The sequence below is a fragment of the Achroia grisella genome, unplaced genomic scaffold, assembly GCF_030625045.1.
Source record: "Achroia grisella isolate CSIRO2021 unplaced genomic scaffold, CSIRO_AGI_Agris_v1 utg660, whole genome shotgun sequence".
NCBI classification, from domain to species: domain Eukaryota; kingdom Metazoa; phylum Arthropoda; class Insecta; order Lepidoptera; family Pyralidae; genus Achroia; species Achroia grisella.
In genome coordinates this window covers 5707388-5720305 of record NW_026712984.1, presented here as the reverse complement: position 1 = coordinate 5720305, position 12918 = coordinate 5707388, and the positions used below count along the sequence as shown (strand labels likewise).

Below are 12918 nucleotides of genomic sequence, written 5' to 3'. Positions count from 1 at the left end.
GAGCATTCAAATAATATAGAGTAACAACTATACATATAAATAAAATTGGAATATCTGTTTGTAATATTGAAATAATCATTTTTACTACATACATATGAATATAAATACAGTACTGTATTTGTCTGTGTGTCTGTTTGTTCTGGCTAATCTCTAAAATGGTTGGACCGATTTTGACGAGACTTTTTTTGGCAGGTAGCTGATGTAATAAGGAATAACTTAGGGTACTTTTATTTTAGAAAAATAAAGTTAATTACCACGCGGACGAAGTCGCGAGCACAGCTATAAATATATAATAAATAAAAACTTATCTCATTACTATATTTTATACAAATCCTTACAGTCGATTATGACAGACACGTAATGTACAAAAAAATGCTCGTTTAAAGTAATAAAATAAAACGGTATGTCTACTATTTTCTATCAGGTCAACCATCATCTTTTTCCATACACCATGATATAAAAATAAAGTAATTATTAATTTCAGTACTGTGAAAGTATAGCGTCGACGTATATAAAGATATTGAAGGGCTCGGCGTCGAAACGCGCGCGCATTTGGATCGAGAAGGGGTTCAAGGGGCGCGCCTCCCACGTACAAGCGTTGGGGGAAGCCGTGGCGGCCACCGTTGGAGGGGATCTGGACTCCCCGCACCATCATTGTACTTCTGAACAGTTATCCAAATGGTATAATATATTTTTATAAACTTTTCGACTTGGGGGGGTTTAACCGTTAGCGTTGGGGGAAGCTATTGCAGCCACCATTGGGGGAAATCTAGACTCCCCTCACCATAATTGTACTTCTGAACTGTTATCAAAATGGTGTAGTATATTTTTATGAAGTTGTCGATTTGGGGGTTTAACCCCTAGCGGAGGGAAGCAGAGGCAGTCACCGTTGGGGGAGAGAGGGGGCTCCACTCACCATCATTGTACTTTTGAACAGTTATTAAAATGGTATAGTATATTGTTATAAAAGTTTCGACTTGGTGGTTTGGCCCCTAGCGGGGGGAAGCGGTGGCGGCGGGGCAGTTGAGTATCTGGACTGCCCTCACAAAGATATTTGGATTAGTGAATGACCCCTAAAGAGATTTCATTAAATCTCCCCTTTTGATATTTAGTAATGATGACTACTATCACAGTAGTCATCCTATAACGGATGGGCCACATAAAGAAATGCGGGATTAATGAACGACCCAGAAATTGATTCCTTTTTTTTTATTTTTAGGTTACAAACGAATACCCTACTAAAGCAATTGGCAGAATTAGTGTTCCTGAACCTGTACGGTATTAACAAGAAGCCAGGAGACGAGAGCCCCACACCAGCGCCGGCCGCTATGCCCTCGCTTCTCCCTATTCCTGACGGTGAGTTACCTAGACCTAACAAGTTTATATACTTTACAATTTTTATTAACGGAAACAGTTCAAAATATGTGACGTCACACTAGAGAGGGGAGTGTCACAAATGTTGATGGCCTCGGTGGGCTAATGATTTAGCACACCGCCGATGAACGCGGGTTCGATTCCTCGCACGGTGCAAACATTTGTATTCATGAGTATGATTGTATCGATCTGATTGTTTTCTAAGTATGTATATTATGTATGTATTTACAAAAAATATCTTTGTATTTATATCAGTCGTCTAGTACGCATAATGGAAGCTCTGAAGAAGAAGATATTTATTACTATTTGACATTATTGAATTATATTTACATATAAAGTCTTTTATTATTTAATTTATGGTCGTAATTGATGTCAAGTTTACACTTAATAATTGTGGTCTATCATAAGCTAATTGTAGCGGAATTAAACAAAATTATATAAATAAATTAAATATTGATATGGACTTCAGGAAATTAACACCTAATTCGATAAAATATAAACAAAAGAGACTGCAATAGGAGGGATTATAGTACCTCTTGACTTGGGCGGATCTATCTTTTTGGGCTGCAGCCCCGTGAATGCAAGGGGCCTCCAGCCTCCACTGAAAATAATAGGCAATATTTAGAATTTAAAAAATATTTTAAAACCTATCATAAGGTGATCAACCCTGATATCAAACAACCCATGCAGATCCCCGTCGCTTGTTTTTGGACGGTGTATTTTTTTAGTTGAGTAATATTAGGTAGGGTTATTAGGTAGACCCCTAAATAGTGTTAATCCAGGGCCCCACAAATTTCCGATCCGCCCCTGCCTCTTGAGGTTCTTTAATTTTCTTTCTACTGTTAGGGTTCACATCGATATTGTCGAAAAATCAGATATTTAATATTAAAAGAAGGTAGTTTCATTATTACTCGGTATCGTTAAACTAGTTGCATATAACCCCCACTCATATCTTCTCTGTATAAATGGGAGGATTTTTGTAGGCCGCGGCATTCCCCTCCGATCGATCCCCCGTCCAATTCAAACGGGGATCGAAATTACGACGGCCTGAGCCGAGGTTCGAACCCCTAGTGGTGCCCTCAGACTAAAGTCGTATCCGTCGGGCGGGAGTTGGCCTTCAGCTGCTCCATAAGTCCTTCCGCGGGTTTGGAGTGCCATCTGCACTCGCCCCATAACGTCCGGTGAAGCTGTAAAGGCCAGCTACGGCCAACAGTATTAGAGTAGTCCGAAAGAAAAAAAAAAGGCCGCGGCATTCGGTCTTTGAGCACAGGATGTGCTGGTTGTATTTTAATTGCTAAAGTGAATTGTGTTAGAGACATAGTTAAATTAATGTTATATAGTTGTTATTTTATTATAATACATACTTTTACTAGTACATAGAGTTGATATATCTAACACTACTAACTATGGGTTGTTCTTTACTTTCATAGGTCTAGACGCGATGCCAGACTATCCAGCGTTCATCGATCTATCCCATATAGTGTGGCTGAACAGTCATATCCCACAGAAGCATCAGCACAAGTGGCGGTTCCTGTTCTCATCGCATATACACGGCGAATCATTCTCCACTATGGCGGGTAAGGACATAACTGGCGGAGGGAATGGAGCAATTTTGATATTTATTTATTCAGTAACAATTTATATTGTGTTTGAAATTATACAATTTTTGCTGCTAAGAAATTCATCAACACTGTCAAATGATTGCTCCAACAGAAAACAATGCAACCTCCTCCTAAAAAGCTTCCAATTATGTATTTTCTTTAAACTATTGGGCAAAGAGTCATAAAGCCTTTCTGCTTGGAAACCCTCAACATGCTTTACAATATTAAGGGTTGGTTTTATAATGTTAATAATAATCACTACATTGTTTTTAATAGATTGTTTACTTCTTTAGTTACTCTAGAATAGAATAGAATATAATTAATTGACTCTCAAGCACAACAATTACATAAAAAATAATAATTTACACAAAATAAAAAAAAAACCTTCTATGAGGACCACAACTCAGCATAATGCCGGAAACATATTTCCTGATTTTCTGATTTTTAAGGATGTTTGTTACTTTCGCGCAAAAACTACTGAACGGATTGTGATGAAACTTTACAGTAATATAGCTTACGCATCAGAATAACACATGGGCTATATTTTAAACCGTGGTCACAGCTAATTAGAAATAATCTTAACAAAGGAGGATTTAAAGATTTGTAATGTAATGAATAAAACTTTACCATTCCATATAAAAAAAAGTATAGAAAACTATAATATGTTTTCACAGGTAGGATCCAAGATCAAGGTGCGTCCATCCTCATAATTGAAGATAACAGCGGCTACATCTTCGGGGGCTACGCCCCCGTGCCGTGGGCTCTAGGGCCCAACTTCATAGGCACCGACGATTCCTTCCTGTTCACCCTAGCACCGAAGATGCGAATGTACCCAGCTACTACATACAACAATCATTACCAATATATGAACCATCATACGAAGACGTTGCCTAATGGACTGGTAAATACATTTTTTAGAATATAATAATAACAATAATATTTTGCATATCTGTAGAATTGGCTGCAAATTTCTGGAAATAGATGAAAATGGCATAATACCTATCACGTAAATAAAAAGGCACACAATAAGTACACAAGCACGCACGCACGCACACAAGCATGCACGCACGCACACAAGCATGCACGCACGCACGCATGCACGCACGCACGCACGCATGCACTGCACTTACTTGGTTTCGGCCTGTAAGTATGGTCCCTGAGCTCTAGGGCCCAACTTCATCAGCATCGATGATTCCTTCCTATTCACTCTAGCACTGAAGATGCGAATATACCCTGCTACAACAATCATTACCAATGCATGAACCATCATACGAAAATCTTGCCTAATGGACTGTTAAATACTATTTTTAGAATATAATAATAACAATACTATTTTGAGTACCTGTAGAATTGGCTGCAAATTTCTGGATATAGATGAAAATGACAACACTTATCAAGTAAAAGAAAATGCTCACAATAAGTACACACGCACGCACGCATCCATGCACGCACGCACACACGCACTGCACTGCGCTATACTGCACTGTACTGCACTGCACTGCACTGCACTGCACTTGCTTGGTTTCGGCCTGTAAGAAAGTGTAATAAGCTAGCTAAAGCTGTAAAGTGTAAGAAATAATAATAATACCCCTGGACAATTCACACATCGTTATCTAATACCAAAGTAAGCAGGACTTGTGTTATGGGTACTAGACAACTGATATAAACACTTAAACTAAATATTTATTATAATTAAATATTTATATGAATACTTAGATTTGTACATGAAAATTCGTATTCTGGTTCCTACAGGACAGGCCGATTGTTAATATAAACATATATAATACAATTTTGGTAAATAAATAAATATTTAAATTAGTTTTTTTAATGCCGTATCATTAACAGGCTTCAAAATAAATATACGATTATCCATATCTTCAGATAATGGGTGGTCAGTTCGAATTTGGTGGCATTTGGGTGAATGCGGACCCATTCGGCGAAGGTTCCTCGGCGGAGTCCTGCAGTACTTACAAGGGGTACCGCCGCCTCAGCAAGGATCCAGCCTTCCACATCCGCAGCCTCGAGGTCTGGGGTGTCGGGGATAAGCCCGTCATAGACAAGGAGTCGGTAAGTTGAAACATAATATAGAGTTTTAATAATATAATCCTGAACGTATCACTAAGCGCCATCTAGTTCTAAATTATGGATACTTATTTTTTTTTTAAGTATGTATGTAAGTTGTAAGGGCAGAGGAAGGCTGAAAAGAGATGTATGGAGTTTGTGTAGATGAAATAAAGAGAGAGAGGTGATATTGCAAGAAAGTAATTAAATATGAATTCAATATATTTCATAATCGACGGCCTAGGTGGTCTAGTGATTTAGCACAGCACTTTACTTCTGATGATCGCGGGTTCGATTCCTCGCACGGTATAAACATTTGTATTATTATTTGTATCGTCTGGGTGTTTTCTATGTACATTATATATGTATTTATAAAAAAAAGATTAATGTTATTATATCAGTTGTCTAGTACCCATAACACAAGCTCTGCTTTATATAGGACTAGATGGCGCTGTGTGAATTGTCGAAGGATATTATTATTATAATCAAATACTTGAAGAACATCTTAAGCTATTATCATTATGCTACGACCTTTAGGAACAGAGCAAAGAAGTTCGTAAACATATTTTTAATATAGAACTGCGTAGACTACCTTAAGTGCCAACACCTAACCTTACTACCTATCACAACACTCTTCCCATTTCCTCTCCCACTATTCCTCAGATGACCACACTATCGAAGCGCAGCAGTGTACTTGAAACTCACAAGTCGGAGCACAACTATCTGAAACTAGTCGGCGTACCGAAAACCATCGATCCGCTTGATTAACCTCTATAAGGTTATGTACGCCTAGTACTTTCGTAGTATTCATATACCTTAAAACGTAAGGATCATACGATTTGTCGTGGGATAGGTTGTCCGATTTGTCACAAGTTGGAGCCTTCTGCTTCGCTTGATTAACTCCTATAAGGGTATGTACGCCCAGTACTTTAATAGTTTGCATATACCTTAAAACGTACGGATCATACGATTTGTCGTCGGATAGGTTGTCCTATTTGTCACAATTTGGAGCCTTCTGCTTCGCTTGATTGACATTCTATAAGGTTATGTAAGCGTACTTAGTCCTTTAGTAGTTTACATATGTCTAAGTAATATTTGATTTTGACGTTTTGTGTTAGTCGTGTAATATAAGGTAGACTTGTTATCGGATGAGTTGTCCGATTTGTGACAAGTTGGAGCTCTCTGCTCCGCTTGATTAACCTCCTATAAAGTTATTAATGCCTAGTACTTTAGTACTGTTTTTTAATCCCGGAGACAAATTTGACACTCCTATGTTGCCAGCCTTTATATAGAAATTAATATTAATTACCCATTTTACTGGTTGCTCAGAAATATGTAGTATATATTTATTGATAAATTCAAGGTTGTTGTATCAAACTAGATTTATATTAATTGACATATTTAACACCACAAGACTTAACTGCGTTTTTTTATAAAAACAAATGACCTTCGTATTGTGTCATATTTCATAAAATATACAAGTATCTAAAATATTTAGCTGTTTGAAAGAAAGAATTGTAGGTTTGTAGCTTGATACTGTAAAAATAGCCATATGTAGGGAAAGCGCAAAAATGTATTTTTATGTTATATAATACAATGACAGTAATGGAAACACTAGTATAAGTACGTAAATTTTAAAATACTGTTGTGGAAACGTCCTCTAAAGCTTTAAAACTAATATGTTAAAATAAACAAATCGGTATTGCAGGATATACTAGTACACGTACGTAAATGTTAAAAATATGTTGGGGAAATTTCGTATAAATCGTTATTCAAATTCAAAAATCATTTATTCATGTAGGATATTTTAGCCGCTTATGAACGTCAAGTTTTTTACATTATAATTTAATTTTTTTTCCCTACGTTTAGTTCGGTATATAGATCCAATTGCGAAGAACTAGCAAGAAACTCCATTGTATTACTTTTTTTTTTTAAAAGCCAGTTTATTCACAATGTATATTTATATAGGTGTCTATGTCTAACGTTAAATGAAAATCAAGTTAAAGAGAACAAGAAGGTACATGACGCCAGGAATATTATACTACCTTCATATATCATAATATAAGTAGCATTGGAATATACAAGTATCAGTAATAAATTCATATGTATAATTGAGTTAGAATTTAGAAATGTCATTAGTTTCATTCATTCATTTTCATTCAACTGTCACCTAAAAAAGTACTGTTTTCACTTAGATTCTAATTATTAATTTATTGTTCAGGATGAACGCGACGTGAGCGTGTTAGACACAAATCCAGAAGCGAAGGCCATCTTGGACATGGCGGGCCGCACCCGGCACAGCGAGGGAATCCGTGAACCACCACCGTTATAATGAACGCATGGCTTTATATACATAGTTCCTTTGCTACTCCACTGAACCATAGACAAAATCACTATATAACTTGATTTTGGTATATTGATTGTGCCATTTATAGAGATTTTTATTATCTGATAGGTATTATGAATGGTTTTGGAACGAATTATTTTCTTTTTCAGCCATTTTATATCGTTTTAAATTAAAAAAGAAATATACCTCAAAAATAATCTAAGGTAAAATGATTATTACACTATCATAAAAAATTAATTAAAAAAAATAGCGATGCATTTTTAACTTTAATAATAAGTACTTCAGTTTGGGATTGACTGAAAATCACTTATCATTTCCAACTTGTATTTGTCTCATAAATACACACATGTTACAATAAATATGATAGTGTAATGGTCCCTATTATATAACATATGCATAAGGTAGTTTGAAAGTAAAATCTTTCGCTATTAAAGATCTGAGGTTATAAAGCATAAAGTGTTGTATATATTTTAATATACTTTGCGAATAATAAGCATTCAGTCGTTCTTCATTCTGCTTTAGCAAGAGAACATCACAATGCAACTATTTTTCCTTACTTCTTGTATAACGGCAGAAAATCAAGAATAATAGTTTTGAGAATATAGCACTTAAATTAAATTAAATTAATTAAAATGAGTTTAGACATTAAATCACAATCAGAGACGTTCCTTAACCTGGTAACCGCGGAATTCCTTTTTTAATTACGCAACATATAACAGGCACTGACTCTCATTAGGACGTGTCAGTACGTCACAGAGAAATATAATTTTATATATATATATATTTTATTTGTAATGTATTCCTTTATTTATAAGCAACAATAACAGTATACAAAAACTTTGTTGTACGAAACTATACGTCCCACCCGTTCCAGGCTTCAGAGCGCAACATGTTTGACGTATTTAAACGTCCCGCTCGGTTAACAGGTTAAGTTATTGGTAATGAATGATTAGTGAAGTATAATTAAATCTGTTATTGAGCCGTTCATCCCAGAGACAAAATTTAGTCACTCAAAGTTAATGACAATTGTAATGGAGCATAGGGCAGTGAATATAGGATTCATGCTATCGACTGTAAATCGACAAAGTGATTTGCAAGTAGAACAGAGTTGCAAGTAGTATAAATTATTCCAAAACATACTAGAATTTTAAGTTTAAATATTTTGAAAGTTCAATAATTATTTTAAAAATATTCCAATTAATTATTCTGCACATATTTATATATAAACATAATGTAAATTAGCTATTTTTATTATAATATAATCAGCTTTCATATTTTTTATTACGGCAATAACTGTCTAAACATAAAAAATAAAAAGTGCGGTTTTCTTAAAAATATTTTTCTCGACTTTCTGCGCATATACTAGACTTATAGGCTGTATATAATTATTCATTTGCTTGTATTTGTAATTTATTTAATAAATTGTAATATGTTGTAACAGCAATAAAAATGTGCTTGTAAAATAACGGGATGGTGCCTTTTATATTTATTAAATTATTAGGAAATTTTGCTGCCATCCTTCACACATCCGTTCGCTTTCTCTTAGTGATTTAAGTATTTATACATACATTATGTTGTCTGTGGTACATTTTAATATTTTTATAGTGACGGGAAATTAATATTATGTGAGCATTTATATGAGATTAATTCTTAAGCGTCTTTCTCTAAAACTAAACAATAAATTTAATATTTCAAATAAATGTTTGATGAGAGTTTGACTCTAGTCTAAATTTAGTCTATGGTTCTGTCTACATTATGAAAACATAATGGGGTTAATGCTTAAGTGTCATTCTCTAAAACATTGATTTAAAAAAATATGCGAATCAAAACTAGGCTAAATTTAGTCTATGGTTCTTTCTACATTATGAAAACAAAATAGTCTAAATGATTGTGACAAACTCTATTAAGTAGTCTTGATGGTAAACGCAAAATCTGATAGTGAAAGCAGTAAAATCTGTTTGCATAGTTTAAACGTAGTAAACGCAAAACCACATAGACTTACGCGAATATACTTTATAATAATTAAATATTTTGAGTTAAGACACTTTGGAATTATGTCACATATAACTATATCTTATTACATATAGTACTTGTTCATAAAATAATATCTTGAAAATCACTATTAAAACGTAAATGTTTTTTACTATTTCAATTCACTAGAGTTGTGCTTTATAAAGAAAAAAATTGTATATAAGATTTTTTATATTATATATTACATGGTCGATGTATAAAATGAATATTGTAAGCTTGTGTTCACGAATAAATTTATAAATATATAAATGTAATGCTACGTTTACATTCAGCCGCTTCCCCTGCCACTCGCGCTGCCGGAAATATTGCCGGGCGACAACTGAGCGAGAGGGCTGAATATAAAAACACGCTGCCACTCGCGCTGCCAGTCCTTTGACTCACGCACGAAAAACCGACAATCGAGGGAGCGCCGGGCAGCGCGAGTGGCAGCGCCAATGGCATGGGAAGTGTTTCCACTCTCGCGCTGCTCACTTCGGCACATTCGGGCTGAGTGTAAACTTGGCATAAGACGCGGAATTGGGAAGTAGGAGTAAATGATCTGGGAAATGATATACGTATATGATATATATGGTTATATATACTTACTATTAATACATTTAATTTTTCGAACCAGGTTAAATGAGAATTGAATGCTAAACTTTTTCGATGTTTACCTCTATAACAACATGCTGTTATTTCTGTATAGGAATAAACAATAAAATTGTTCAAAACCAGTTTCATAGCAGATTTTAAATTAATTAGAAATTATCGACTACTCATGCAAATTCAAAACGCCATCTGTATTGCTCTAAGCAGAGCTGCTACAAAATATTGAAAGTAGATTAATTGATTTATAAATATCAGTAAAAATATCTCATGCAAAAAACAACAAGTTAAATTTTGTTGTCCTGTGTTATCTATACATATAAATAAAATTGTAGTGTCTGTTTGTAACATTGAAATAACAGTTTTTTACTACATGCATATGATTATAAATACCGTACATACACCAAAATACAACTTTTTACAATTTTTATCTGTTTGTTCCGGCTAATCTCTAAAATGGTTGGACCGATTTTAACGGGACTTTTATTGGCAGGTAGCTGATGTAATAAGGAGTAACGTAGGCTACTTTTATTTTAGAAAAATGAAGTTAAATTCCATGCGGACGAAGTCGCGGGAACAGCTAGTCTAATCATAAGTTTGGTTTATAAACAAGCATGTACGTTACTTAGTATTAGATACAAGACTAAGTCAAACACCTAGTCAATGTAGTAGCTATCGAAATTATGTAATTTGTAACGGAACGCGTTCTGACAACTACATATCAATTACACCCCCTTCTTAAAAAGAAGCATCAGTTACTGCAAATAACTCTATCAGAGTAATAATGATATCCCTAGACAGCTTGGGGTCAATATAATATTTCAGGACAATTGAAACAGCGCCATCTAGTCCCGAGCTAAGCACAGCTTGTGTTATGGGTACTTGACAAGTGATATAAATACATAGATATTTTTTTGTAAGTACATACATATTATACATAGATTATATATCGATAGAAACAATCATACTTATGAATACAAATGTTTGCAACGTGCGAGGATCGCACCCGCGATACACTACCGGGGCCATATCACCGCAATATCTTAAGTAATCTGCTTGGCGACTGAAATGTGTGAGACCCAGGCTTTGTACTAACTCTGAGGAAAGTATTAATTTAATAGAGTCGCGGTTTGGTCGCCGAAGATTCAACACTAGGCTTCCAAGCTATATCCGAACTCTATTCAACGCCCATGATGACTCGTTCAGAGGCGAAACACGAGTCGCAATATGGCTGTAGACTCAATAACGGTCGGAATTTGATCACCATTAGAGAAGGAACGGAATTAAACAAAATAATATAAATCTATTAATTAGTGAAATGGACTTCCGCAAAATAAACAACTAAATCTATTAAATATTGAGTATTAATTTGTCATGAATTTGTTGTAGTTTTGAATGCGTTCCATCAACAAAAATAGTGCAATATTCGATCTTTTGTTTTAAGAAATAATTGAATTATTTAAATATTGGCATAGTCTTAGTATTTTACGGCATTTAGTGTTTTTGTTATGTGCTTTAGTTAATAACATGTGTAATTATAGAATATATGTTGTTCTTTATGAGAAATCTCTCGATACTGAAGTCTATTGTGAACAAATATTATTTTTAGAAGTTAACCTATATTTCAGACAGAAAACAATTTCTTTAACCTTTCGAATGTCCGTTGTCTGTCGCAGTGACCGAAAGTGAAGGGCCAGTTGTATTTAATCAAATGCGTTTCAAACTTATTTTGTTTGTAATAAGGTTAAAAAGAAGTCACGGTTTTTTTTTTAAAGGATGATAATGGAATGATGCACCTACCTGCGCTAACGGTTTACGCTGGCGGGGCACCAGTGGAGGATGATCAGATGAATATGAGGTCAGGTCAGTTAACCCATCGTGACATATTTACCAGAAATTTGTCACGACGGTTTCCAGGGAGAACCGCGTGGAGGTCAACCTGGCATGGTACATTGCTAGTAATGGGGTCATGAGTCCACATTACTATCCTAAGTCACGGTTTTGCGGGCACAGATCAGTGACAAGACGGTAATACGGTTTAAGAGGGGTGCACTGCACAGATCTGTGTCAAAACGTTCAAAGGGTTAAGACTTCTGGAAATGAATTAAATGTATTTTCATTATATATTTAAGCAACATTATCAAGTGCCAATGAATTAATAGCATAAATTATTAATAAGTATAAAAATATATTTGTCTCTTTCACGCACAATCATTATGACATTCCTGACAGGAAGAGCTAGACCAATGTTTATTCATTCTCCCAATAAGAAGACCTACTTGGTAAACAAAATTCAACTCAATTGTATTGGAGATAGAGTTGTTTTTTAACATTTTGAAGTTGCCAATGTGTGTCCAAAGATATGTTAAAGTGAATTGTAGCAAATGATCGCTTAATTATATGTCTACTAGAACAAGGAGTGTAAGTTTGTATTATTTATTTAAATTATTGTGATAATAAATTATTTAAAACTTATGTATTGTTTTCATAAGATCTTTTACTCGACTGCTGAAGATATTTTATGGGATAATAGAATAAAAAATCCTTTATTGAAATAAACTTTATTTAAGCACTTTTGAATAGTCATCACATTTTTTTTAATCTACCGCTCATTCGGAAATCTTTCAACATGAGCAAAAAACTTCTGTGTTGCTATTTTAAATGGAATAGAATAGAAAAACATTTATTCAAATAAACTGCATTTAAGCATTTTTTGGATAGTCATTACAAATTTGTTAATCTACCGCTCATTCGGAAAACTGTCTCATCACAAGAAGAATGAGCAAGAAACTTGCTTGTTGTTCTTTTAAATAATCGTTGTAACTTTACATTTTTATGTCGAAACATGTGAATATAAACTATCAACTAGTACTAATTTATTTGGTCAAATATAAATACACAATAAGATTAAATCAGTCG

At 34.5% G+C, this 12918-nt stretch overlaps 1 protein-coding gene across 1 annotated transcript in view; it reads left to right on the top strand.

Moving 5' to 3' along the window:
- LOC131849652 (MTOR-associated protein MEAK7) overlaps nt 1-9960 on the top strand; it is a 29182-nt gene extending 19222 nt beyond the window's left edge. Inside the window, exons 5-10 of the mRNA XM_059199765.1 lie at nt 485-681; nt 1220-1356; nt 2805-2951; nt 3650-3876; nt 4857-5042; nt 7258-9960. Coding sequence (XP_059055748.1) covers nt 485-681; nt 1220-1356; nt 2805-2951; nt 3650-3876; nt 4857-5042; nt 7258-7368 — 1005 coding nt within the window. The 3' untranslated portion in view covers nt 7369-9960. The remainder of the gene's footprint in view (nt 1-484; nt 682-1219; nt 1357-2804; nt 2952-3649; nt 3877-4856; nt 5043-7257) is intronic.
- The last annotated feature ends 2958 nt before the right edge of the window (nt 9961-12918 follow it).